Source organism: Phoxinus phoxinus (genome assembly GCF_949152265.1).
Source record: "Phoxinus phoxinus genome assembly, chromosome: 4".
In the NCBI taxonomy this organism is placed as follows: Eukaryota; Metazoa; Chordata; class Actinopteri; order Cypriniformes; family Leuciscidae; genus Phoxinus; species Phoxinus phoxinus.
This window is the reverse complement of record NC_136879.1, coordinates 26,581,544-26,609,442: the sequence shown is the minus strand read 5'-3', so window position 1 is coordinate 26,609,442 and position 27,899 is coordinate 26,581,544. Positions and strand designations below refer to the sequence as shown.

The window sequence follows — 27,899 nt, the reverse complement described above, 5'->3', positions numbered from 1 at the left end:
CATGAAAGAGCCATTCATTAGTCGACAAACCTTCAGATACACTTATGTAACTACTACTATGTACATGAATATGGAAATAATAAGCATTAGAAATATGCACTGGAAATATCATTTGCCTGTAAAAAAAAAAGATATGAAATCACAAAAAAAAAGAAAAAAAAGAAATAAATAAATAATATACCGTACACAACAGTGCAAAATGTATCTGTCAAGTTGGCAACAAAATAAGAGAAAACTAATACTTTTGATATTTAGACTATAACACATCAGGTTAAACTCAGTCACCTAACTGACAAGTGGCCTCTATGATTTAACAGATTACAGAAAAAAAAAAAAAACCTTTTAAAGGATTTAAGTAAACAACGGAGGATGAACCATAACAAAGAATGTCTATACTCAGATCAGTCTACTTATCAAACAGTTAATTCAGATTAAGCGTTTAATTCTGAATAAACCTCTGAAAGAAATCCGGGTTTATTGTTCAAGGGGCTCCAAAACTATAACCCAAGCCAAGATTTGACAGCTGTGTCTGCAGACAGATTGAGGGGGAGATGTTTAGGAACTAAGATGATCAGAACCGGCCAACAGCGCCTTCAAAGCTTCAGACTTGAAGATTAAATATTGGAAACAACACATGTAATGAAAAATCGAAATGAAACGGTTTTATAACTTGCGCACATTCTTAAAACAATTTATAAAACAAATAAAACAAAAGTTATAGTTTTAAAGACCAAAGACGTGAGGCATGTTAGACTTGTTGTTTATGTGTTCCTTAATACCTTTGTCTGCTCATGAGCCAATTATTGTCAGAGATTATAGGTCTAAACCTCTAACAGAGCTTCTTCAGCCCATAAGGGTTTTTATTCTGAATCTGGGCTGTAAAAACTGGCATCCAAGCCAGCACAAGATGGTAACATGACAGACAGATTAACCAAAATGAGGATTAGCTATCCATTACATTATAGATTGCTCCTCACCTACCTAGTCGCATCCCCCTTAAAAATAAATAAAAAAACACACAAAAAAAGCGGATTTATCAAGACTGGTGCAGACGGTTGCCGCAGCAACAAACATTCAGTGACTAGGCAACCACCTGTCCACAAGCCACTCCTAGTTAAAGCACCCAAACCCAAAACACAAGCAGTTATAACATCACCCCACCCTCCGTCCCTAACAATGCTATCACAGCTTCCTTTGCTGTGCAATGCGATGCCTTAAGTACACGCTGCCTCAAATACAGCACAAAACCTTTGAATTCATGTCCAGTACATTGTGTTAACCTTTTCATATCCAAGAGTACTGCTCATATTAAAGAACAAAACAAGGTGAGAGTCAAAGATGGTACAGAGAATCTTTGTCAATGTGAATTCTGTAACGAAGGCACTGTGGCATACAAAAACATCTGCATACATTAAAATATATTAAGTTAATATTTAAAATAAATTCCTAAAGCCCCATCAAAATATTAAAAACTGATTTTTTAAATATACAACATTAAAAAAAGCTTAGTCATTTTGCCAATAAACGAAGCAATGTTTTCTTTTGTTTCATCCAAAAAGCAGTGAAGTGAAAAGCTCTGCTCTGAATGATCACATTTTATACTCTGTGAAGCGTGATCATTTCCTCTCATGAGACAAAATGATCCAGTTTAATTACAAATATAAGGTTAACCTCCGTAATGGGGTCAGGGTCTGTCAACCTTCCTCCTCCACATTAAAAACCACCAAACTACACCATGTGTGCCAAGCTCCCTACAGGCTGTGAATAATGGCCAATTATTTAATGTGCCCTCAACGTCCTCGGCCATTATGAACTAAAGTTTCAACGGCGTTGAGAGGTAACGGCTGAGGCTAACACCTTTGAGAGCTGTCAAGCTCTCCTCTAAGGCAAAGACAAAAGGCCAAGAAGAAGAAAAAAATATGGGCCAGCGGTATCAGAACAGCAGTGATTACATTGCCAGCAGCAGATGAAACCTCCATTACACACCAACGGGAGATGTGATTTACATGGTGGGATGGTGGCCCTGAGAATGATAGGATGTCACCTCTGGGGAGTGTCGGCCCCATGCTACGGTGTATATGGCCCAGATGGAGTTCAGGCCAGAAGGGTGGGAGATTTGTCAAGTTGAGTAGGGCACAGGAGGGTGACGAGAGGCGACTGCAGCATAAGTTTAAAGCAGGTGGTGGGCTGTGAATGGCTCAAGGACATATTCCACACGTGCAACAACTTTTCCTTACATTAAACGAGCAGAACTAGCAGTCTCAAGTGTGTTTTTAAAGTGTAACGGAAGTTGCATCAACAGCACAAGGTGACACTTAAATTTATTTCAAGTTAAAATATACTTAAAAATACAGTATATTGTGACATAATGGATATCGGCTGAAATTATCTGCATCATTATCAGCTATTTTTACATTTAGATTTCCTTTGCTTTCACCTAATGCTCACTTAAAAACACAAATAATTTAATAACACTGTTAAATGTTAATTTTAAGCAAATATCAAAGTGAATATAAATTTTCATACTGTACATCAAAGTTAGCATTAAAGTAATTATTTTATGTTTAATTTCTAATTTAAAACAAAATAGTATAGAGTTTATACGTAACTATCAATAAACAAAATAAGGTTTTTGACTCATATGCTTATCAAGGCTGCATTTCCCCCCAAAACACATTTAAAAATAAAAAATAAAAAAATAATTGTTTTATCATCAATGCTGAAAAAGGTTGTGCTGCTTCATATTCCACAAACACCTGAATGATTGAACATTTTTAAATAAAAGTGTTTTGACACTTCAATATTGTCCTGAGTTAATGGGTCATCTGAGCCCAGACACACCATACACATTACAAATTAATGACTACTAACTGCAGACATTGTGGATCAATAAACTTATGTTCATGTGTACGGGTGCAGCCAATAATAGCCTATTAACAACAACACCAATAGGCCCTTCTTGTATGATTTTGATCAATATTTCACAGAATATTAATTGATTTACTCTAAGATCTCTAATAGAAAAACACAATGAAGTTATAATGACATTAAGTTCCTTTCCATGGCTTCCTTTTTGTGTCTAAGTAACTGTCTGGTTCTGGTTTAATTAAGGCTCAAGGACTTCCAATCAATAAGGATTTTTCCCAGTTTGAAGAATTCCATCCATATGGCGTCATACAAGAGCACGGTGGACATTTATGCATGTACAGGGTTCACAAAAACATGAAACACAGAAAAAAGGACTGTGCATTCATCTACTGTATGAGCTTTCACCTGAACTAACCACACAAATAAGTGCTAGCCTGTTGTTTTAATATTGACTGGGTGTCAGCAAATCAGTTACAAGTTAATCTTTCAGAGAGCATGTTTGGTCAGTTTTTTTTTTTTTGTGACACTTATGATCCATTCTTAGTGATGAGATCCTCAAAGGAAAACCAAAATGATCCATTATTCTATTGTACAAAACAATTACGTGATGCATGGCAATATTGAATACTTTGGTATTTTTGCCAGAAAAGTAAGAGCAAATTATTTGACAGTCTAAAAGACTTTGAAGGGTCAAAATGCATTATGGCCCATCTACCTTTCCGTCAGGTAAACAGGACTGCACTGATCTACTTAGGACAAAAAGGATAGTAGTTCTTTACACAAGTAGCAGCAAAGACCACACCCCAACGAGACACTAAAGGTGTGTCACACGTGGATGTGGTTATATCAGAATTTAAAAAAAATTTGTTTACAATATGTAGACTACTTTTCAAAGGTTTGGAGAGAGTAAGACTTATTTATTTTGCTTTTGAAATGAATTCATATTTGACTCAGCAAGAACACATTGTTCAAGAGTGAAGTGAACGATTTTTACATTGCTACAAAAGCTGTTCTTTGGAATTTTTCTTGACAAAAAAAAAATGATGTATCACTATTTCTACAAAAATATTAAGCAGCACAATTGTTTTCAACATTGATGATAATATAAAATGTTTCTTGAGTACCAAATTCCCAAAGAATCATGTGATATTGAAGACTGGAGTAATGATGCTGAAATCAGTTTTGCCATCACTTGAATGGAGTGTTATGTTTTGGCAATAGTCATCATACCATAATTTCCCTTACCTTGGTCAAAGGACTCATTCACAAAAGACAGGTGTACTGGATAACCGCTGGAAGAGAAAGGCTCCATATCACAGAAGGAAAATTCAACCACTGAGCATCCACTGCACAATGCCAATATTTGGCTAACCTCTGTGTTTGAGAATGTCTGTTCTCATGTGCCTTTTTTGGCTGTCTGTTCTTCCTTCCATATGATCTCTGAACTTTGATGCCTGTTCATGCAAACAACGCTAAATATTAAGAAATTAATTAGTACATAGAATTTAAAGACATATAAGCAGATTTTCCTACCTGTTTGGGTCTCTAAGTTGTCATTCTGCAGCTCTACAGATGTAGGAGGCAAAGGTTTAATTGTCATACAAGTGCCAGCTTTACTAGTTCTTCTCCCCCTCTCTAACCTCTCTGCAGATGAAACCTCTGATGCCCCATGATGCCCCAAGGGTCTGTGGGTTGGGTGTCTGACTGAATCTCTTCGTTTGGTTCCGTGTAGTGGCACTGCAATGGCATTTGTTCTGGCATGGGTGAATTGGTTGTGGAGGACTACACTTTGTACACCACTACCATTTACCTGTCCAAAACCCCCAGCTTCTCTTAATTTCTGCTGGCTAAATAGAGGGTGCTTTGTCTCCTTTCTATTAAGGATATGGCCTCTAATTTTCTGGATTAGCTCTGGTTTGAGTGAGGTTGGAGGCCTTGAACTAGTTTTGTGTGGATTTTGAGCTTGCCACTTCACTGAAACTCTCTCCCTGATCCTTCCATCTGAACTTTGACCTGCAAGCACATGCACCTTCAGAATGAGCATTGAGAAAATCATAATGCCTGAACACAATAATGCTTAAAACAGTGGAAAAAGCTTTCTTGTAGAGCATTGCTCTGATTAGAATAAACATTCAACTGATTGTGGACAGAGTAGGGCTGATTTAGGCTAATTCAATTAAATGTATTAGTTTAATAAAGGGTTAGCTGGGGCAGGTCCAACTGTTTCGCAGTCTTGCGTGGCTGCGGACAGCTTATTAGGACGTCTTGATCTACACACATTCTCACTCCTTAGCCTTTAGCATCCTTATTCAGATTGATACTAATGGGTCGGTCTCAGCCCGCCATGCAATTACAATAACGAACTGCCTTCGTACAGCCCAGATGAAGAGGGATGAGCTTTAATAAAATTTATTCAACGGCCCCCACATTAACGGTGTTGCCGTTTAAGCCCCTCTAACGAGACAAATCTTGTCAGGCTGATGGGGGTTAATTTGCCCCCACATCCCCCAACCCCAATTCCTAACTGCGCAAAGTCTCAGAAAAAAAAATCTAATTTAATATGTTCCTTGGAACGTAATGTGAGGGATAACATATTCTAGAGTTCAAAATTAATTTTATCACAGTAAGAGTACTGGAATACTCCACCCAGTAACAACACCTTTCAAAAACACCATCTATAAATGCATTATTCTTCAGTTGTGAATGTATGTGGAACAAATACTTTAACCACATACAGTCCTACTTCCGATTTTAAATACTAAGAAACATTTTTCTAGCTCTAACAGACAGCCAGAATTTTGATGTTCCATTACATTTTAAAATAAATATAAACAATTATTTTTTTGTGGTAAATTTAAATAAATATACAACATAAAATGTTTAATAATAATAATAGCAAAAATATTAACAATAATAATAACTTAATCATTGTTATTTGAGTTTGTGGAAACAGAAGAAGAGAAACATTAAGCAAAATAAATGATTTAATTGGTTAGGCTAATTAATTTTTTTTATTCTACTAGTATTACTGCTAATAAGCCAATATGATTGCTATTAATATTAACAATAATATTTTTAATAACCACTTTATTAAAAATATTTTACTGTAGAAATTGCTCAATTCATTGTTAATTGTGTGCTTATGTGACAATTCACGCGTTATCATTTCTTCAAGCTGTTTGACAGGGAGACAGAAAGAAGCAGCTTCCTGTGCCTGTTTACAGACTCGTTTGCCCTTGGCGCCCCGGACACCCGGCACTACACAGCTGCCCCCGTTTACATCCAAAGTTCACACAAATAAAGTTTTACTGGATGGTAATTTCTGAGTAAAAATGCAGAACCTCTCAGCCGAGTGAAATCGGCCATGTAAACCCCTCCCTGCACCTTCTCCCAGTTTTTAGCTGCCATAGCACAGTACATCTCATTAAAATCAACCCGGTCAAGACATCACGTCACAGAGTCGAGGATGCGCTTGTCACTTATTTTTAATAATTCTTTTAAACGATACACATGTGTTTGGGAGCATATTAAAGACAAATCGGCAGCCATGCGTTTTGTTTTTGGGGTTCGGATAAAATACACATTATTACACAAAATAAGACAATAGACTTATTAAAACAAGAAACACAAAGTTGAACATTATCAGTCATCAATTGTGATGATGCATGGTTGGCTGGTTGGGGGCACAATTTTAAAATAGTTGGTGAGTTTACCTGATGCTGCTGATGTGCTTGGCCTTGTCTGCCTAGATCTGGAGAGTCTTCGTGACCGACTACTGCTGGCGCAATTTTGTGAGGCAGGCACATTCTCAAAGTCTGTACTACAGTATAATTCTGTCTGCTCTGCACTACCCTTTAATAATGTGTTGTCTGGGACAGTGCTGCTCACAATGTCATCGGACAATGTCCTTTTTCCCTGCTCTAAACCAAACAGATCCTCCAAAAGAATGCTGGCTGTGCTGTTAGCAGGATGGCTGACTTCTGCAGGAGATTTTTCCACCTCAGTAGACTCTTCCTTCTCTTCCCCGTCTCCTTCAAACAGCTCAGGGCTGTAGAAGATGCTTTGTTCACCCTCTTCAGTGTCATCAAGGTCTATTCCACTGGTGTTCTGCTTCAAGGTAGAGTTAGGGATCACAAAGAGCTGCTCAAGTTGAGGTTCAAATGAGCTGTCATTACGGTCAGGAGCACCATTTATTTGGTTCTTTGGTGTCACAGGAAGCACAGAAAGTCTCTGCTGAACTCCCTTGTTCACTGAATTTGCATCCTGCTCGGATTGAAAAATAGAAGTCTTGAATTGGCTACTGACTGGAGAGGAGGTGAAGAGATGGGCTGTAGGCCATGCTGTTCTGTGGACATTACGTTCTCTGTTTGGTAATGTGATTGGTTCAGATGGATGCCGTTTACACTTTTGGTCACCTGTTGAAACAGACACACAAAAACATCAGTGACAAATTATACAAAGCTCTTGGGTACACCTCAAAGCAGAATATTTAGTTAAAACACTACAGCCAGCATTGTCACTCACACAACTTGTTTGATGGCTAGCTTTGATTAAGTGGTGGAGCACAGGATCTCTATGATAATTGTGTGGGCTTTAGTTTTGAGTCTTCAATGTGGTTTGTGTTTGAATGAGTGGAGTCCCTGATTTATTCTCAAGTGTACGCAAATACTCACGCTCAATCTACCACAAACAAAGGTCAAAGGGATTTCATTAAAAGCAACAGTCAAGACATCTGCTCATCCCAATGATGTTCAGTCAATCGGGGGCCACAGAGTCTGACAGGGGCAATGAGGAGTGAAGAGCATGTACAGAACGCACGCATACATGTATACCACAGAAACGCACGATCACTTACCAGATGGTTTTACCTAAAAATACCCACAATGTTAAAGGAATAGTTGACCCAGACATAAATTTGGTCATTGTTTACTCACCCTCATTTCGTTCTAAATACTTTCAACAGAGACTTTTTTTCTGTGGAAAACTAAAGGAGAAATGCTGAAGAATTTTTGATTGTTTGCATCCACTAGCTTTCAAGTTTTTTAATTGTAATATTTTTGAAAGAAGTCTCTTATCCTCACCAAAGCTACATTTATTTGATACTGTATATGTATAATGTATATGTGATGACAAAACTGAATTCCATCAGCCATTGCTCCAGTCTTCAATGCCACATCATCCTTCAGAAATCATTCTAATGTGGTGTCCAAGAAACATTTCTTATTATTATCATCAATGTTGCATATTTTTGTGGAAAATATGGTAAGTGTATATAGTAAATGTGTAATTTGGGCAAAACAAAAAACAAAAAAACAACATGTCTTGTGCTATATTCAAGATCATGCGAAGCCATACAATCTAGTTTCTCCATTTTGGTTCCACAAAAGGAAAAACCATGTTTGTTTACAATGAGATCAGGGTAAGTCAATTATTTTTAATTTGTTAGGTGAACTACTCCTTTAAACAACACAAAAAGCAAGTAGTAAATAAGTAGGCCTCATTATAAAAGTACTTCATGAAAGTGGGCCTGTAATGGAGCGAGGCAGGAAACCGTTGGCCCAACAGTTATTCATCATCACCAAATACAGTGACTTCCTAATTCCAGTGAGGGTTAGGCAGTGAGCACTAATGAGATTGTTAAACAAATGACTATTAAGCATTATCGTTTCAACCCAAGCCATATACCTGATTCAGAAGACCTGCTCTCAGAGTTGGCTGCCTGCACCTCGGTGTGTAGGTTTGGCGGTGCAGGCTGAGGGTCAAATGGCTTGTTGGGGGTGATTATCTGAAGAGGGGGAGATGTAGCATTGGAAGGGCTGGGGTATTGAGTGACAGCCTGAGATTGTGTCTCTTCGAAGGTCTCTACTGCCCCCCGCTGGCCTTGAGAAAAGGACTCCAGGGACTGCATGGCGCCAGTGAAGGTGTCATGGTGCCTCACTAGCTGACGCACCCATTTTGACAGGCCTGAGAGAAGAGGACAGCAGCGTTTGACAAACATTTAACCACTCTACATGACCACTATTTTCATAACACTCTACCACAGTGCTGTCAATCTGTGTAGATTTTCAAGTAATGAATGTTTTCAACCCATCACTGTTACATGTAAAAGAGCAAGACCTTATGTACACATTATCTGGCCGCAGCCCACAGTCTAACATTTCAAAGCCCCTGAGCTAGGTCATTATCTCCATCTAGTGATACAGAAATGTAACTACAGCTCGGTGATATAATAGCAAAATCATTTTTAGAGATTCTACACCACCTGTGATGTATTTGTTTGGGTTTGTCTTAAACCGGTCGTCTACCAGTATAAGTGCCCCCCAGTCATTTCGATGTCGAATACACCTAGGATGTCAGCAAACATATCGTTACACCAAATTGATTTTAAAAGATTTGCATCATGTCAGACTAACTGCATAAACATCAACCCTGAAATGACTTTTACCTTCCGAGTGCCTGGTTTAGTGCCCGATATGCTTGAATCTCGTACCAGCGCCTACCAGGCAGAAGTCCTCGTGACTTGGCATGCTTGTCATTATATTTCATCTTTAGTTCAACCTGCAATGCAAAAGAAACAATGACTCGTCTCGGACTAAAGTAGTCTCTAAAAACACTAAACACAGAATTTCAGGCGATGGTCACGATACAAGATAGAAGTGCATTTTAGAACCAGGGTTTCCACACATTTTGGAAAATGAATTTTTATGATGTTTGTAATTGCTGCATGAACATAAGCAGAATGATACATTTCTATTGTATTCAAAAGTTTGGGGGCAGCAAGATTTTTTTAAGGTATTAATACTTTTTTCTGCAGGGGTGTAATGAATTGATCAAAAGTGATAGTAAAGCATATTGCTAAATCATAGAAAATGTATGTATAGGCTATGGTTTTCCATGAGTTTTTCAGGACCGTGAAAACCCTGTTGAACTCCTGATGAACAGATTCCATGCTGAGCAAAATAAACAAACAGCATACAATTAGTTGAGTGCTGTTTAGTGGTACATTTTCATGATTTGTAACTGGAAGGAAGGTTGCTGGTTTATTCTCCAGGAGCAATCCAAGAGCCAATCCTTTAACATTCTGCTTAACTTCGCCTTTTGTGTTTCACAGAAGAAAGAAAGTCATATAGGTTTAAAATGACAGTAAATTATGGCAAAATTTTTGTCATGTACAAACAATGATTCTATTCTAAACTTAGTAGACAGTATACATTTTTCTTCACCAACTTCAAATATATCAGAAGGCCCGACAGGCTACACCTGGGAATCAGGCAGCTGTGTCACCATCATACCACCCATACAGAACTAATTCGATTAACACTGGCAGGAGGTAGGACTGGTGAGGGGTGATCTGGAGAGGGTAAGGCTCCCCTGAAGATGACACCCTGGGCCTGTAGTGCTTTCATACTTGTCTGCCCACACCCGCTGATCCATTGCAAAGAGGCGGAAGAAAGAGGCCACCAGACAATAGGCATCTGCTTTGCCATAAAAATGCCAGGGAGGCATCCATCCATTTTCACCCACTGCCCTCACGGTTTTAACGTTAACCTTTTTGAATTGACAACTGAAAAGTTCAAATCCCGTCTGATGGGACAGGATGGCAAAGGCCTTTAACTATTTATGACAGCTACTGTGTTTCAGATGCCAAAACCTGAACAAGGCCATGACCGTCACAGGTAAGACCTGTCTCTTGTATACATCAGCTCTGCGTCATCCGCAATGTTGTCACACGCTTTAATCAGGAATATTTAGAAACACATGGACACGTTGATATACACATGGGGCTGAATAGAAGAGCAAACACTTAAGCATGAGTGAATCTGCCATTTGATGCACATCTCAATCTCTAACCCACTGGAAGGGTTAAAAGCATCTGGATAGAGATCCTGTTGTCAACTAAAGGCCGTTACCCCAAGGCGGACTGTCATCTAAATCCAATCAGAGTCTATTTCACTATCAAGGCCTTCACCTCCCAGAACCACGTCAACACTCAATCCGATATGACAGCTTGCATATGTGAAAAAGCCAATTCTCGCTGCTAGCCAAATCTCCTCAATGTGCAAAAAACCACAAGCTGGAAGGGATTACGTAAAATGTCAGGAGATAACCCACTCTCTCATCAGCTTCAACCTCTTTACCTGTTCATCCTTAAAAACAGACATTTGACCAAGAGGCATGCATTGCAGCAGAGCGGAACACTGCCGCCGCTGTGCCCGTCACTGAGATCTTGTAGCCCACTGTCTGTCTGTGTTAAGTCACACTAAGAGTTCTCGGCTCCTCAAATTAAAAGGAAAATCAAAGAGAAACAAGATACAACATTCCACACAAACCTTTACATTTTAACACAGTTTCCATGTTCAAGCTGTTCATTAGGCATCGAGACACAGCATCAGCTAGAATAGCCCTTTTACTGCCTTTTAAATCAGAGATTATTTTTCTTAGTGAAACAAAACATGTTCCCTCCAGTTTTTATGTTCACCAGAGGCTATTTTTATGTGTGCACCATCGGCTTACAATGCCTTAGACTGTTTAAAGTTCACCTTTGATCTTGTTCCCAATAGCGGACTAATAAAAGCGATACTCTCGTTTTAGAGGCACTTTAATAGCTTTTCTGTCTATCTGGGAAAACTGTGCAGGCATCCACTCAACAGGACCTCTACTCTGACTGGAGAGTGGAGAGTAGAAAGTGAAGTCACAAGACACAATTAATTTATGTGTGTACAGTCCTAAAAGTACGAAAAATAATAAAATGAAACAAAATCTAGATTTCTATATTTTCTGAAGAAAATTGCACTTAGCGTTTTAAAAACTCACCATCATGAATGAAGCAGTTTTTGTGCGTTGTTGCTAATATGTTCTACGTGGCTGTTTAATGGCCCTGTGAGTGTCAATGCAAGCATTAATTTGCTTTGGACAGAAGCAAACCATTGCACTCTGACAGTAAATAGTATCAGTGTCCTCTCTTTACTTTGCATTAATAGGGTCATATCCTAGGTATCCCCAGGGGTCATCTCCACCCCCCATGCACTCAACCAAAGGAGATGCATCATCTTGTAGCAAAGCTCAAAAAGCTTGCATTCAGGCTGTTACTGTATGTAAACGAAAGACTGTTGTGATGTTAATTTATGAACAACAAATAGAATAAAATTAACGTATTAAAAATGCTTGTGTAAAATAGTTTCCACTTCTTAGTAAATTAATTTCCATGACCTTTCCATTTGTTTGTGATTACAGAACTAAGATTTTGAAAAAAAAATATATATATATATCTTTTTTTTACTGTATATTTAAACAAATAAATGGAGATTTCTGACATCTTTCAGAAACATGAAATGTCTATTGTGAATATACACTTACGTTTTAATTACTTGAAATCATCCCCATGGGGGCCCTGAAAAAAGTAGCAAAACTTAAAAAGATGTGCTGAAAAGGGAAATTTTGTGGATAGACTTCTCTCCCAATTGCAAAAATAGTTCTTTATTCTCATTAGCTCAAGAAAGAAGTTTGAATCTTTTTAAGGTAAGAAAGAGTACACTAAAACTCCATCTTTTTAACCTGCACTAGGAAAATGAGACAAAGCATTACCAGTGTCAAAGGGGGAGGTATTGAGAAGACATCGAGGGCAGTAAACAAACACGTTTGAGTGCTGTCAACCACTTCATGTGGCATTTGAGACCAGAAGAAGCATTACGGTTGGCCAGGTGCACTAGAAACCCCCGCTTCTTTGCTCCTCACCCCCTCTGGCACATCAACTCAGCGCTTGTCCGCAACAAGCCACATGATTAAAACCTACCTCAGAACCCTCCAAAACTCATCCAAAATGGCAAACTCAATCGACCTCCACTGGAGCAGAAGTGAAAAAAAATCAAAGGCCTTCCCAGAGGTAAGGGTACAACCACGCCAACAGCTTCCGCTAAGGTGAAGGGCTCGGAAGTGTCAATCATCTGTACATATCCCCACGGTGACAGACCCAGTTAGGAAAGCTTCAACATACTCTGACAGCAAGGTAGACAGAGGGGGAAGCTTAAAGGTCAGGTCTATCTGCTAAGGACAGGCAAACCACAGCACAATCACTACTGAATTCATTTACGGATCACAGCAGGGGGGGGGGGGGGGGGGGGGGGGGGGGTGGACGGACTGTTGTTCTGCCTACAATATAACTTTTTTTACGATATGAACACATATGAGAGGATAAATTATACTTCAGAGTTTAACAAGGGACAAAGAAAAGTGAAAAAGTTTTTAATCAGATTATAAAAAGACTACAATAGCCTAGCAAAGATATTCTCTAAGGGAGAAATTTAGGACAAATGTTATCATTGTTTCATGAAACAAAAAAATAGCTTTTTTTTGGCCATCCCAGTCCCTGGCCTGAACCCTATAGAAAATAAGTGGTCTGAACTGAAGAGAAGAAGCACCAACATGGATCTGGGAATCTGAAGGATCTGGAGAGATTCTGTATGGAGGAATGGTCTCTGATCTCTTGTCAGGTGTTCTTCAAACTCATGGCATTATAGGAGAAAACTCAGAGCTGTTATCTTGGGAAAAGGAGGTTGCAAACATATTTGATAAAAGGGGGCAAATAATTGTTCCCAACGTCTTTTGGAGAAAAACGTTTATTTCATAATGTGATTTCTCCCCCCACTTTTAATTATTTTACTTCAATGAAAGGTTCGATTTTTGCAATTTTTTTTATATAATATCAAAAGGATTAACAATGCAGATTTATTTTTTACAGCCATCTTTGATCATATTTACCAAGGGGGCAAATAATTTTGACCAGCACTGTATATGTTATGTTTTTACCGAATTCTGTTAATTACATCTGCTATTTTCTGAAAAATCATCCATGAGAAAACAAACATGTCAGATATATGCGGTTTTAATTGTGATATGCTTTTTTTCCAGACCGTTACCTGCAAATCCTTGATATTAGGGAATGGGATACCAATAGTAACCACTGCTCTGGCATTGTCATCGGTGAAGTCTAAGCCCTCGCTCACCTTCCCTCTGCAAACAGCTACCAGTAGCGCTCCATCTGGGAAAATAAATCATAATCAACACACAGACAACACATTTAAACTAGGCATTTGCAGTAAATCAACACTAACCTCTGTTTTCACAGTTGGCTGCTGTTCCTTTGATGGCCTTATAGTAGGTCTGCAGCAGCTCATCAAAATCACCCTTGCCACCACCACGTGGCTCAGTGATCACAGTCTTTCGCTCCTCAAGCTTTTCCCACAGACCTGTGTTCATCCAGCGGTCCCTCAGTTTATCCAACATCTTATCAACACAAAAATTGACCAAGAATAAATTATTTGCATTGCATCCCCCAAAACAAGACAATCCAATAATTTCAGTATGTAATATAATATTTAGTAGTTACATTAGGATATAATATTCAGTCCATAATAATATGCAAGTTCAGTGGAGTACGATAAATATATTTTTTATTTCTATTCTGGTGCAACACATGTGTAATTAGTGTAGAGTAATAATAGGAATGAGTTAGAATGGTAAAAAGGGATGCCTTTAATAACAAACATAACGAAAACCATATTCTCGAACACAAAAGTTTGATTCAAACCTGCAGCATCCATGTGGCCCCCATTAAAATAAAAAACAAGACTCAGTTGAAGAGGAATGTCTGAACCCTGGGTTGCCCAGTAATTCATAGCTTAATAAATGCAGACCTCCTGTTTGCATTATAAACAATTAGCTGGTTTGGACCTTCTTTTTATATTTTTAACAAATAATGTACATTGCACACTAAAAGCCTAAGAACGAAAGCTCACAGCAAGACACATGACGTTTCTCTTCAGTCTTCTCTCTAGTTCCTGTTACTGAAAAACGATAAATTTCAAGTATAAACTCTGTTCATAATAAAAATCAGTGTTACAGTGCTATTGTTAGTGCAAAAAAGTCAGTAACTCCCAAGGGAGGAACACTGATCTAAAAGCTCTCCCTCACAGGGAGCAATACTTGTCTCGGCTGTACAAATTTTCCTCTTGAATAGGCATGCCTTTACAATCCAAGCAAATCTTCACTGGCTTGGAAATGTGTTAGAAGGGTCAAGCTAAAGTTCTTGTGATCAGCAAAAAAAAAAAAATTCATGACTGCAGGAATTTGTGGCTTTATTCAGAGAAACAAAAACAAAGAATGGAGAAGCACCCCGGGACTCAGTATTAGGATCATTACACTTTTGTTGCTTAAAGGACAGAAAAACTATGCATGCCCACACCACTTTACCAAAGAAGACATTAAACTCACAACTTCTAAATGTTAAATCCCATCTGAGGTGGCTGAGACTTCTGCACTGTGAAAACTATTTTACACATGGATGTGACTGTGAAGTGAAGCAACACCAATTTCATCAGGTCTGTGCTTATAGGAACAAACAAGCAACTTGTCTTCAATAAAACATGACCCTTGTGCTGAAGCTGCAACAAACTCATAAATGTCACTGTTTCAAAGACTAACAATTGCTGCAAATCCGATATGAATAAAATGTGAATTATTAAACCATTCTCTCAGTAGACTGCCCAAGGAACAAAACAGCCATTATACACACTGTACTTGGAGGAAATTCTGATTTCTGCGGAAGAGTTCATGACAAGAGGAGGTGGAGGACAAGAGAAAAAAGAAGCTGAAACAAAAAACATGACTCATTTAGACGAATACAACTGATGGGTTTGGATGCTGTATTCGGCATCTTAAATTCACCTTAAGGGTCAATGTTATCAATTTGTGCTTGGCCTGAAGTGTAACCCGATGATGACCTGAGCATAACAGGATAATAAAATGCTGCCCCTTAAAAGACAGGGACACATGCAAGCACAAAGACTCCTTGTATAAGCTTGTTGTTTATATTCCCAGAGCTGTAATTTGTAAAGCCTTATAAAAGCGGACGAAATACAATACAGTGCCACTCCAGGAGTCCCTTGGCTCAAAGGGTAATGGTCCTAATGCTTTTATCTCACAGACACTGTGAGTAAACATCACTCCATGTCTGCTTCCATTCAGTAATTTCATTACAGGCACATTTTCCACATCCCTCATTTTGACAGACTAGAGCCATAGTTTGAAAAACCAAAAAGAGAAGCCAGTTAGCAATGAGGAAGAAACTCAAGATTCTCTCAAGATTCTACAGACTCAAAGCTACATATTTTTCAAAATCAGCCTCTATCTCCATCCATCCACCAATTTGTACTAAAAAAAAAAAAAAAAAAAAAAAAGCTCATTGAAGTAAGCAAAACAACTGATAACCACATTCAGTCTATCAATCAAAAAAAAATATGAGAAGAATTTAACCTGCCATTAAAAACATCAACAGTGATAGAATAAATGGACAGCATCCAATGTTGCCAGTGAAAATTAGGATCTGCAAGTGTGCACTTCTGTTTTAAGATGTTTGGACAAGGAATGGGAGTTAGTGGGGGTGGTGGTGATGGGATGAGCACATGGCCTTCATGCCTAATTCATAGGCATTATCTGACAAGAGCAGCGCTGTTTCCACAGGGCCTAGACCAGGACACAGCAGAATGAAAATGTCAATCTGCACACTTGGCTGAGGCTCAGGTGCACAAACATTGCAGAAGTGACCCTACACCATCCCTCTCTGAGGTCAGTGACAGTGCCATCAAACAGATGGCGTGCTCAAAGACGACATGAACACACTAGTACCAAACAAGCTCCGACAAATGATAAGAGGCATTTAACCTCACATCCTCATTCTACTGTGCACATCTGGAGAATAACAATCACTGCCTAAATTTAGATAAAGGTTTAAAACTAAAATAAGGATTTCCAAAATACAGTAAGGTGTGAGAATGTCTGATAACACAGCACTAGGCTACATTTAACCACCAGTATAAGTATATAAGGCGTGTGCAGCCCCACTTCTGACACCTCGTCTCTTACACGGCACCCGAGGGCTGCGAGCTCAAGACAGCAGTGACCCAGTCTCATGCCTTATTTAAGGTCCCCTTACTGTAGACCAGAATCTCACATCTTAAGAACTCTGCAGCAGACTAACATTATCAGCAATAGACCACAACGGACACATTGTTCCCACGGTCAGTTGTATTTACAACTGACCGTGCAATAGGAGTTGTCCATATGCAGAACATTTTAGAGTAAATATATTTCACAATATAATACCAAGTTTTGATATGTGCTATGATAACAGGCATTACTCACCTTTTAAAGTAGTGGATTGTGAAGTTACCTAATTATGCAGACATTTGATTGGCTTCTGCCTCCTTTTTTTTTTTAGTTCCAGGACTATTTGTCACCTCTTAAATACATTTACTCTAAAATGTTCTGCATATGGACAACTCCTATTGCTTTAATCCTCTCAGATATGTGGTATTTTTTCTCTCTCAAAAATTATGGTAAATTAATTAATTATTTGAATTGAATGCCTTTATTGTCATTGTACTTTACAATACAACGGAATTAGGATCGCTCTCCACTGGATGCATACAATAAATAATAAAAAAGGTAATAAAACAAAATTAAAACAGTAATCGCAGTGCAGAAGGTGACTGAGTTTGGCTAACTAGAGTTGTTTAGGGAAACTATTGCATTTGGAAAGAAGCTATTTTTAAAATTAAAACAAAATTAATACATATATAAATAATTACATATATGAATCTAGCAATATTCAGCAGAACAAATATCTTTTAGAAGAACAATCTTGAAAATGCTATATTCACTACTGTTGGCGTACATGTACCGGTAAATGTGGCTGCCGTTGTCTTTGACAGTAAAGAGAAAAACTCACATCTCAGATGTCTACACAAGAACGGGTAAAAGCGTTCAGAGAAGCTGTTGATAAAACAAAGTGGAGTGAAGACTATCTAGCGAACACCCGCAGGCACAACAAAAGCTGAATAATTCATTGTGGTTAGTCGACTAAATATATGCATCACTCAGCTTGTGTCACCATGCTAGATTAAGTAGACCGGATGCAGTTCTCCTAGGGGACATGGAGGAGAGGTGGCACTGCGAGGCACAACTGTGTGCATTCTCTCTCACGCTATCATTTCCTCTGCCACCTACACTACTCTATCAACTTTTCTCCAACCTTGATGCAATTCTGTCTTGTGACAACACATTGCTGTTTTTTCTTTGCAAAAGGCCTCTAAATAATGGACAAACTTGGTTGTAGGGTGGCATAAATGAAACATAGTGCCCTGGTGGCGGCAGGAGAAGACGTGTAGCTGCTGTAAATAATTCAGCTGCAAATATCACAGTGATGATCACGCCAAGGACAGAGTGGAGTGGCGCCCCTGCCACCTGCCTGCAAGCACCCACACTCCTCAGAACTGACGCGGAGCAGGCCATTAGTGTGAGGCCAACAGTGAGAATTAACACCACAGATAAAAAAAACAAGATCTGTTCAAGTACGGTTCTGCTGTTATCTAGTCAATACCTATAGCTGGAATAAAGGGGTTGCCTCACTAATTATTATTAATAATAATAATAATAATAATAATGTTATGCCATGTTATATACTCTATTATATACAATTATATGTTGTAAACAAGTACATAATAATGAAAATATTTTTAAAATAAATAGTATATAACTACGTATATTTTTATATCATAATGTAAACATGTACACAAAAATTATATATAAAATGAAAATATATATGATATAATTATACTATATATACTGTATGTGTGTAAAATCATATATTTACAAGTATTTACAACAGTAATAATATTATAACATATATAAAATACACAAAAATATATAGAGCAAAAGCACTAATAAATACATATACAAATAAATCAAGCAAGTATTTCTGTAATACAATTACCTTGGATCACATGTGCTACAGACAGTATCTCTACTGATACTGTTGAGACTGCATTTATAGCTATGCCTAGGAGACTGCAGACAGTATGCTGAGAGGCCTTGGGGGCTCATAGCCTGTGCTCAGAACCCCTGCAGAGCACTTTTGACTTTGAGAGGATGCAAGTTATATAGATACATCCACCAACCCCTCCTTTCCACCCCACCACGCCAGGCGCCAGCTTAGATGCATCTTCACACAGACAGCTTGGCGACGTCAGTTCTAATGGCCCTTATCTTAATCGGCTTTAAAAGCATCCTGCATTTCCACAAGATCTTTTCACCTTTCCTAGCACACATTTAATAAGCAGGATCTCCTAACTGTTTAGCCCTTCTTGTCATGAGGTCATGCCAGAAAACATGGGCCGCTGTGGTTAACAGGTGTCCAACTAAGACAGGTTGGAAGCTGCAAAACCACATCTTGAGAACAGTATAGGGCTTGTGTGTCTGTCTATCTGTGCGAGTTATAGCACATTTGGTGCCATGGGGACAAATGGCCAGAACAGACACACATCATAAACATGGTCCCTAGCAGAATGGAGAGATAGTGATCAAGCAGGAGTTGAGAGGTGTCTGGAAACTATAGATGTTCTGGTCTGCTCCTTCTCAGACGGGACTCCAAGGCTCCAGAATTTCCAGTCTCCAATAAATCCCTAAACTGCTCAATTTCCAGATTAAATATTAATCCACATGGAGCATTCATAACATGGACATGATATACAATAGGGAATTTATGTGGTCAATTTATAAAGAAACTGGTTCTTGTGTTAAAGTTGGGGTAACATACTATGATTCTGTTAGGCTAAATATATTGGATGAATATATTGGAAATGTGCACTAAGTGTACATCAACACAAAGATGTACATGCAGTGCACACACACAGACATTTGAGAATGTTAATCATCCCCTCTGAGGGTACATCATGACAGGCAGCTTGAATAGGGCTTAATTATTCATTAACTAAACGTAACAAACAATGAAGAACAAAGTATTTTTCAATGGTTTTCAATAATTGAGCCTGTTACCTGAAAAGGGATACAGAAAAACCGTGAGCCAGCACTCAAAGGTTTGTTCATTATCCATAATACATTACAGCCACGCATTATTGCATGTGGTCATTGTCTGACCGCTGCTATTGAATTTTGAAACAGATGCTTCTAGTGTTAAGAATTTGAGGATCCTCTACCGGAATGTCAAACAGCAACCACATTCTTACACAGCATGCAGACAATATTTTTATGGCAGTTCTGAGGAAAACATTAGCTTGTTTACAGAAATGCAAAATTGTGGTCTCTAAGGCCTCCCAGTGGCAGCTTTATAGTGCTGCAGTATCAAATTGACATGACTTAGTAAAAAAACAATTCATGTTTCAGAATCTTAGATTTTGTTAGATTCTTTATAAGCAAAGAAATATGGATGAGATTAAAAGGTTAACTGGATTTTAATATTTTCTGTTGCTACTTGCTAAAGTACTAGATTGAAGTGGGAGGTTGCCAGTGTATTGCCATTCTAAGATGTTTAGGTTGGCTGCTAGACCAACGGGAGTTCAGCAGGTACTAAACAATCAAAAGAGACCATTCCCAAGTCTCTATGGTCCTTAAATATGGCTCAGGTGCCCCCCCTCAAATTAAATTGGCCATTTTATCACTTGCTTATCATTCATATCCTTAGCACAAATGGTGCTACTAAATTGAACACTTTGAGTAAGAGGTTTGTTCAAATCCCTAACCATATGTATGAGCAAAAGGGATACTTGAGTTAGCCAGCGCCATTAATTGCAGAGAATATTGACTCTACACACCTTGTAGGATGGCAGGAAGCAGAGAACCCCTCGACTCACTATGTGGCACACTTTCAAAAGCAGGGCCCCTACTTCATCTTGGAAGGCAAATGTCTCTGCATGCTGATATGTGGCGCAAAGTTTACGACCCTGAGGTCCTGCACCAACTGTACCGACCCAGACCTGCAACAAACACACACCACCTATTATACAACTCAGAATTTAAGTTACACTGCCAATAAAAAAGTTTAGGGTTATTTAGATTTTCTTTAAACAAATTAATACTTTTTTTAGCAAGGCCACATTAAATTGATCAAAAAGACATTTATAATTATACTAAACATTTTTTTTTAAATTTACGTTTTTCAACTTTGTTAAAAAAATTATCCTGAAAGAATTTTTTTTATTGCAGTTTACACAAAAATATTAAGATTATATTCATTCTTGAGCACCAAATCAACATATTAAAATATTTTCTGACGGATCATGTGACACTAAAGGCTAGAGTAAATGGCTGCTGAAAATTCAGCTTTGCCATCACAGGTATTTTAAAATATATTAAAATAGAAAACAAATTGTAATTTCCAATAAACTTTCACAATATAACTGTATTTTTGGTAGATCCACATCCTGATAAATACTATGTAGCAATGACCTGAGACTTGCTGATAACGTGATTGGCCTCCAGCTGGATGGAGAATTTGATGCCAAGTTCAGAGGAAAAGGACCCCATGGGAGAGAGGGTGCCCGAAGTTAGCACGATAGTCCGCACTGAATCGCTCAGATCTGAAAATGCCTGCCAAGACAAACACCACCAACCACTACAGTAACAGCTTACAATTCATTTTCATACTAACAACATAAAAAAAATAAACATTTTAAGTTCTGCAACAAGCAAAGTTATTCTCACCACAGCAGGGTTAAGGCACCAAAAGCTCAGGGTGTGCACCAGCGTTTTGGTGCGGGTGCTCTGTCGGCGACGCTGGGGTCGTGCAAAAAAGCCCTGAGTGTCGGGCAGGTCCTGCTGGGTTGTCCACGTGTAGCTCTGCTGGAGAGCCACACGGTAATCATCTGCAAACCTGTACATATCCACAAACAGAGAAATTTAGTAAAACCAATAGACGAATGTGAAATAACTGTGGCTTACTAAAGCATGTACTAGAAAGTTTGTTCAAAGCTTTTAAAAAGACAAGGATTATCAAGTACACTAAAATACAAATACATTGATAGTTATGTTCGTGCATTAAACTAGGGCTGGGTGATGTGTGAATTATTTGAAGATACATTAGTGATAAAAATTATATTGGGAAACATTTATTCATCCATTAAGTTTCCTGAAGTCTGTGACACCACTCGCCAGACTAGTTTCACCAACCTACATGTCCTGTGAATTTAAATATCAGTAGCAAAAACTAGGTTTCCATTCAAACTAATCTTTTAAATGTATTATTGATTCAGCAATTCAATTGTATAAAAACATTTTCTAAGTGCCATTTTTTATGCAATGAAAACATTTTGTAAAAATATAATGTAGGGAAATATTGGAGCAATTAAGTGAAAAAATGAATGGGAAACAAGCATTGATTATTTATAACTAAAATTTATAATTTTACTTATATCAGCTTACCGGTATTTTGAATTTATGATTCCCCTCTAAATTTTACACTTAAAAGTTATCTTTTACACTTAAATCTTGCCAACTTTTAGGAGGAGACTAGCATAAAGATACCCATAAAGAAAAAAAAAACATGGACTAAAAGCCATAAAACTCCAATTGCGACTTCAAGGGGTCTTTAAAAATCACTGCCAAAAACCTTTTTAGAGATAGTAAGGTAAGAAGAATGATGGGTAGTTTGTGATAATGACCTGCAATTTTGTCTGAAAAGAAATTCCAGCACCATAAAGAGGCTTTTGAGCATTGACTGAGTGTTGGAGCTGATGGTGGGAACCTGCACCGTGTCTTCTCTCCCGTTCACTACCCCGATTCGCTCCTCCTTCTCTAGCACTGCTGCCAGGTTTTTCTACACAAATCAGATAAAAAAAGGAGGGGAGACTGTTAGTATACTCCTGGTAAAAGGGGAGCAAGGTACACGGAGGAATAATACCTGTAGCAAAGAGAAGGTGTCTGCTGTGATGCCAAGGCCATGGAAGATGCCAAGAACCTCCGTCCCTGTCCAGACCTTACATGAAGACTCGTATTCACGCTCCTCCAAGCCATCACAGCTTTCCTGAACCCAGCTACATAAAAGTATGGACACAAATATATAGTTAATTTTATTTCAATTCTTTCAAAGAGTTGGACTATTTAGCTCCCAATTTACACAAATTACATACTGGTCCACATAAAGAAATATTAAGAATCTTCAGAAAGCAGATCTCTGCAGACTACAACTCATGATGAAGCCAAATATGGGTGTCCCACCACCTATGATGTGGAACTATTGAAGAAAAGAGGGACCGTACTTGGCAAGGCTGCAGCAAAATGCTAGCAGTGGCTTGTGTTGATCACGCCGAATGTTATGTGTCACCATTCCGTCGATCTCATCACGTGCCAGCAACAGGTGAGCTTGATTCAGGGTGAAACTGGCACTCTCACGGGCACAATCCTCTATGTTATGAGCCTCATCCAGCACCACAATCTGCTCCTTCAGATTGATTTCCATCTGGAAAGAGGAGCAAAGATGGATGCATATAAAAATCTTTAAAATATCTAAACATATTGTTATCAATCTTATTTAAAGACTTTCAATGGCTTCTTTAAACTAGGGGTGGACAGATTTTTAAAAATGTAACTTTTTAGTAGTGCTGTCGATTGAACTAATTGAATTAATTAGCTATGGAAAAATAACATGATTAAAATGATTTAATGCAATTAACACACCCAGCCTGCCCCAGACCTACGTAGATCATCTTACATTTCATAAAGTTGATTGGGGACAACATAAAGCAGGGCAACATCTCACTGCGTGATGTAGCCTAAAGAATTTAGTGAGACTGCCCCTAAAATTCAAGATATTGGGGCAAAATGCTGTGTTTTTGTTGGGGGTGCTGTGCTGTGACTCAAAATGAGTTTGTCTCATATTTATATCAAATTATATAGTTCACACGACCAATGACTGCAGTATCAAATGAGTGCAAATGTGATATTGATTTATAACTGTTCAATAAATAATACGTTCATATTGCGGTATATTTTAGACACAATATTGTCTGTTTTCATCACACTTGTAACCTAAAAGTTTATGTGTAATAAATTCTATGATAAATCAAATAAAATATTTATTTCAAAAGCTACTTTTCATAATGTCCATTTAATGCTTTTCTCATTTAACACAATAATGAGTTTAATAACTTTAAACAATCTTTTGGGGCTAATTTCCGAGCCAAATTTGATCTGGGATTAATTTGTGATTAAATAGATGAATTAATTGGCACATCATGTAATTAATTAGATTAATATATATTAATTAGATATCTTCGCTTGACAACCCTAGTTTTTAGTCTCTTACAGAAAAATATATGATTAAACTGATAAGTGGGGTATCAGCACAAAACACTCAAAAAAAGTAAAACGTATAAAATGTAAATAATCTATAAAGCAACAGTTATATATATATATATATATTTAAAAAAAACTAGTTAATTACATTCTGTGTATACTGAAACTTAGATTATATGGTAACTTATGGATTGATGCTCACACTCTCACGAATAAGGGGGTCCAGCAGGTAGTTGTAAGGACAGAACACAATGCAGGCCTCTTGCATGAGCTCCCGAGCTGCGTAGTAAGCACAGGACCGCAGCTTGCCACCAAGACGCACCAGATCCTCAATGTCCCAGGCCTGGTGTAGCCCATGAACCCACTGTAAAGAGCTCTGATCACGCATTTTATGCACATTGTGGTAGTACCGGCATGACAGACCCTGAAATGACATGGAAATACACAAACGCAGACAGATAACATCACTTTATGAAAAGAGGTCTGATTGAGATGCATTTTTAAAAGATTTAAGTGCATAAGTGGTAAAGTGCAGTGCTAGCGACACCAAGGTTGTGGGTTTGAGTCCCAGGGAATGAATGAACTGATACAACAATCTGTTAATGTGGTTTTATATGATTATTTAGGCAGCGGCCTCTATGCAGAAAAGGGAAGCATCTGTGCATTGTTTCGCAATTCACTGGAAACTGTAACATGCTGCTGAAAGGCCGATAGCAGCTTCCAGTATACATACTCAAAGAGGGATTAGTCGTCAATGAGAGCATGGGATAAACGTCAACCCGATCGTGTCGTTTTGATCCCCCTGTCCTCCAACCCTTATGAAGGTGATGATGGCATCACTGAGGGGTGTGCGACCTAACGACAAGTGTCTGAAAGGCCTACGCACTTCAGCCATTCAGTAGGGCCAGGAGAGCAGAATAAAGACTCGGAGTGGGGCTCATAAGAGGACACAAGAGATGGGGCCTCAGGGAGGATGAGGAAAATGACAGCTCATTCCCTCCTATCTCTGAGCAGGGTTGTCGGCACGGTCTTCCCCGCTTTCATGTGCAGGGGCGCGACACAGTCGAGAGGTGAGTGGACACCTGTGGTGACAGCATAATAGGTATCATTATGTGGGCTGCCCGATGGTCAGAGACTAAGTAACACGGACAATACCGAATCTCCCACTGGAACAAAGTGTGTTTGAAGCCTTTGACAAGGCTGCACAACAAAAAAGGTCTGTATGACTGATTGGGGATATTATCGCCTGTAACTGTTTTCCACAACTTTGGTGACGGAGATTAGGTTTGTGAAACCTTAAAGCAAGGGTTTGCATTTCAGTGTGGGCAGCTCGTCTTCTTTTCTTACGACAGTATTACAGTGAAAGGAGAAGAGGGTTCACAGAATAAGTGGCCACACTTGCTGTTTGGCCTGCAGGCCACTGTGAAGATCAGGAAATGAAGTGTTTGGTTCCACAGTAAAGAGTGGGTCAATCTCCGTTCACAAGATCCAATTTAAGAGTTTCAAAGGCAAACAAATTCATGATGAGCGGATCACTACATGACCTGTACACTTAGGTGGTCAGTGTGAAATCGCGTGATCTTTTTCTACACACACAGAGGTGGGAAAAACACTTTTATCATAGTAATAAATCTAAACCATTCTAATAAGGATGCGCCACAATTTCGGCCGCCGAAAATATCATTCTTCAGTCAAATGTCGAAAACGCAGAATCTGTTAAGGTGTTTTTTTTGCAGGTGAAATCCAGTCATTTCAATAGAAATCCACACGATCAGTGACCTTTTGCATCCTTACTACTTAACACTAAGTTTGGTTGAAGTCATCATAGCATTGAACAACATGTGCATAATTGCACATCAGTTTTTACATCTATACAGCTGTTAGGGTTGTGTAATTAATTGAATTCCGACTCCTGAACGCGAGAGTTTCAACGCTTGCCTTGTCCAACCCATTTTGAGCGAGAGAGAGAGAGAGAGAGAGAGAGAGAGAGAGAGAGAGAGAGAGAGAGAGAGAGAGAGAGAGAGAGAGAGAGAACCGCTGAACACTTACGCGGTATGTGCAATTGCGTCTTGGAGAAAGTTTTAAAATGATTGATTTGATTTTATAATCTCTGTGGATTAATTTAGGCTACTCATACAATCTACTTGCTAAAGTGAATCAATGTTTGTGGGGGAATTTCCCGCATTATAAGTGGTAGAGACCTGCGGGAATTATTAAAATACTTATTGAAGTATTATCTGTTATATTATTTTTTTTAATAGTTCAAAAAGTACAATAAATGTCACATTTTCTATTTTTTAAGAATTGTTGAAAGGTGTCTTTTTAATAAATGCAACACGTTTCCAAAGTCATGTGAAATAATCGAGTTACATAATCGTGATTTCAATACGGACCAAAATAATCGTGATTATGATTTTTTCCCATAATCGAGCAGCCCAAACAGCTGTACAGTATTTTTAAAAAGTTGTCGGAACCAAGATCTTTAAGTACAAATGGCAAGATAATTTATTTTTACTAATTAAGAAATATATCAATATAAAAACAATACTAGAATATTTTAGTTGATAGATAACTAGATTTAATATTCATTTATATTTTTTAAATATTCTAAATGTTCATAGAATATTTTCTAAATATTAAAAAATATCAGAAAAATATGAATAAAATTTGAGTTATTCCAAATAAAGGCTGAATTTAAAATGAGCATTTTTTAAATTATCCATTACAAAATTCCAGAATTTTTGTTTCAGCAAATAATTTTCATTTCAGTGCATCACTACAGAGAAAAAGGTTCATTGTTGATCTTTAGGTTTCTCTCACATCACCAACATCGAGTTCAGAGTTCAGTCTCATAAAAGGCCTTGAACTTAGTGAACCTAAATATACTCTCTTTTATCCCTCTCAGAGGCACTAATGATGACAGATGAATGAAGAACCTGTGCTCAAAGGTGGTTGCGATGTCACGGTGTAACCTGGGAAGAGGTGACTCACGTTCTTGGCCTCCAGCAGCTCCCTGCAGCGCTCGTTGCGGTTGGCATGAGGTACCACTTCAGGGTGGACACAGGTGTGGTCTCGGCTGGACAGTATTGTCATGGGCACGGTGGAGTAAAGTGTCCGTTTCAGCTCCCGTGCGATCTGTGTGATCTGCTTATGAGTACGAGTGCCGAAGAAGATCTTTGGGATTTTTTTCCTCTCGCTTCCCTCTTTGTCTTTCTCATTGTCCTTGGACTTTTCAACCAGTTTCTGTCCTGCTTTGAGGTTGGCGCAAGGACAGAGAGAACAAGACACGGGAGACTGTCGGACACAAAGAGGGAGAGAGAAAAACAAGTCAAGCGTAAACATTACAAAGAGAAACAACCTACTTGAAGCAATTCAACAGCCCTTGTTTGTCCAGCTCATGAAAAGGCTTTTGTATTAGCAGTCATATAGATAATCATTCAAATAACAGGCAAAAGCTATAAGTCAAGACAGAATGACCCCAAGCAAGACAGTAATTTTAGACCGTGCCATTGTTCATGCTACTGGCCCCCTGATTGGATCTCTTTAATTGCAGCTTTCACACAAAGAATCATGCTTGCCTGCAGCCAACTCTAGTGGTGAAACCGATCTTGAGGATGGTATGAGCATTTTAAGTGTCCCACTTTCCCCTCCATTCATGGGAATGACACAACTCATGTGTTACACCGTTGGTGTCAAACAGAGTCATTGCTTCATTCTGTGGGACACAGTGTTACTGTCAGAGTACTGAAATACTGCATGCATAAAACAAGAAAATCTTGTGAAGTGTTTTAATTTAGACTACTTTTTTCATTTTTTTTCCAATTTAGATAATTGGTTGATATTTCAGTTATTATTTTGTATAAATAAATAAAAATAAAATATCACTT

At 38.4% G+C, this 27,899-nt stretch overlaps 1 protein-coding gene across 4 annotated transcripts in view; it reads right to left on the bottom strand.

The window, feature by feature from the left end:
- Positions 1-27,899, bottom strand: part of brip1 (BRCA1 interacting helicase 1) — a 54,432-nt gene that overhangs the window by 16,712 nt on the left and 9,821 nt on the right. For 2 of the 4 annotated variants that reach the window (XM_079611501.1, XM_079611502.1), the window contains exons 7-23: positions 27,004-27,306; positions 24,215-24,436; positions 22,977-23,176; positions 22,619-22,751; positions 22,380-22,534; positions 21,424-21,592; positions 21,169-21,309; positions 20,535-20,696; positions 13,980-14,151; positions 13,785-13,906; positions 9,314-9,426; positions 9,131-9,213; positions 8,554-8,832; positions 6,582-7,283; positions 4,402-4,881; positions 4,241-4,322; positions 4,114-4,160 (exon numbers count right to left, since the gene is read on the bottom strand). In XM_079611501.1, coding sequence (XP_079467627.1) covers positions 4,114-4,160; positions 4,241-4,322; positions 4,402-4,881; positions 6,582-7,283; positions 8,554-8,832; positions 9,131-9,213; positions 9,314-9,426; positions 13,785-13,906; positions 13,980-14,151; positions 20,535-20,696; positions 21,169-21,309; positions 21,424-21,592; positions 22,380-22,534; positions 22,619-22,751; positions 22,977-23,176; positions 24,215-24,436; positions 27,004-27,306 — 3,565 coding nt within the window. Of the gene's footprint in view, positions 1-4,113; positions 4,161-4,240; positions 4,323-4,401; positions 4,882-6,336; positions 7,284-8,553; positions 8,833-9,130; positions 9,214-9,313; positions 9,427-13,784; positions 13,907-13,979; positions 14,152-20,534; positions 20,697-21,168; positions 21,310-21,423; positions 21,593-22,379; positions 22,535-22,618; positions 22,752-22,976; positions 23,177-24,214; positions 24,437-27,003; positions 27,307-27,899 lie in introns of those variants that run through there. The other 2 variants (XM_079611503.1, XM_079611504.1) reach the window with 1 other exon arrangement.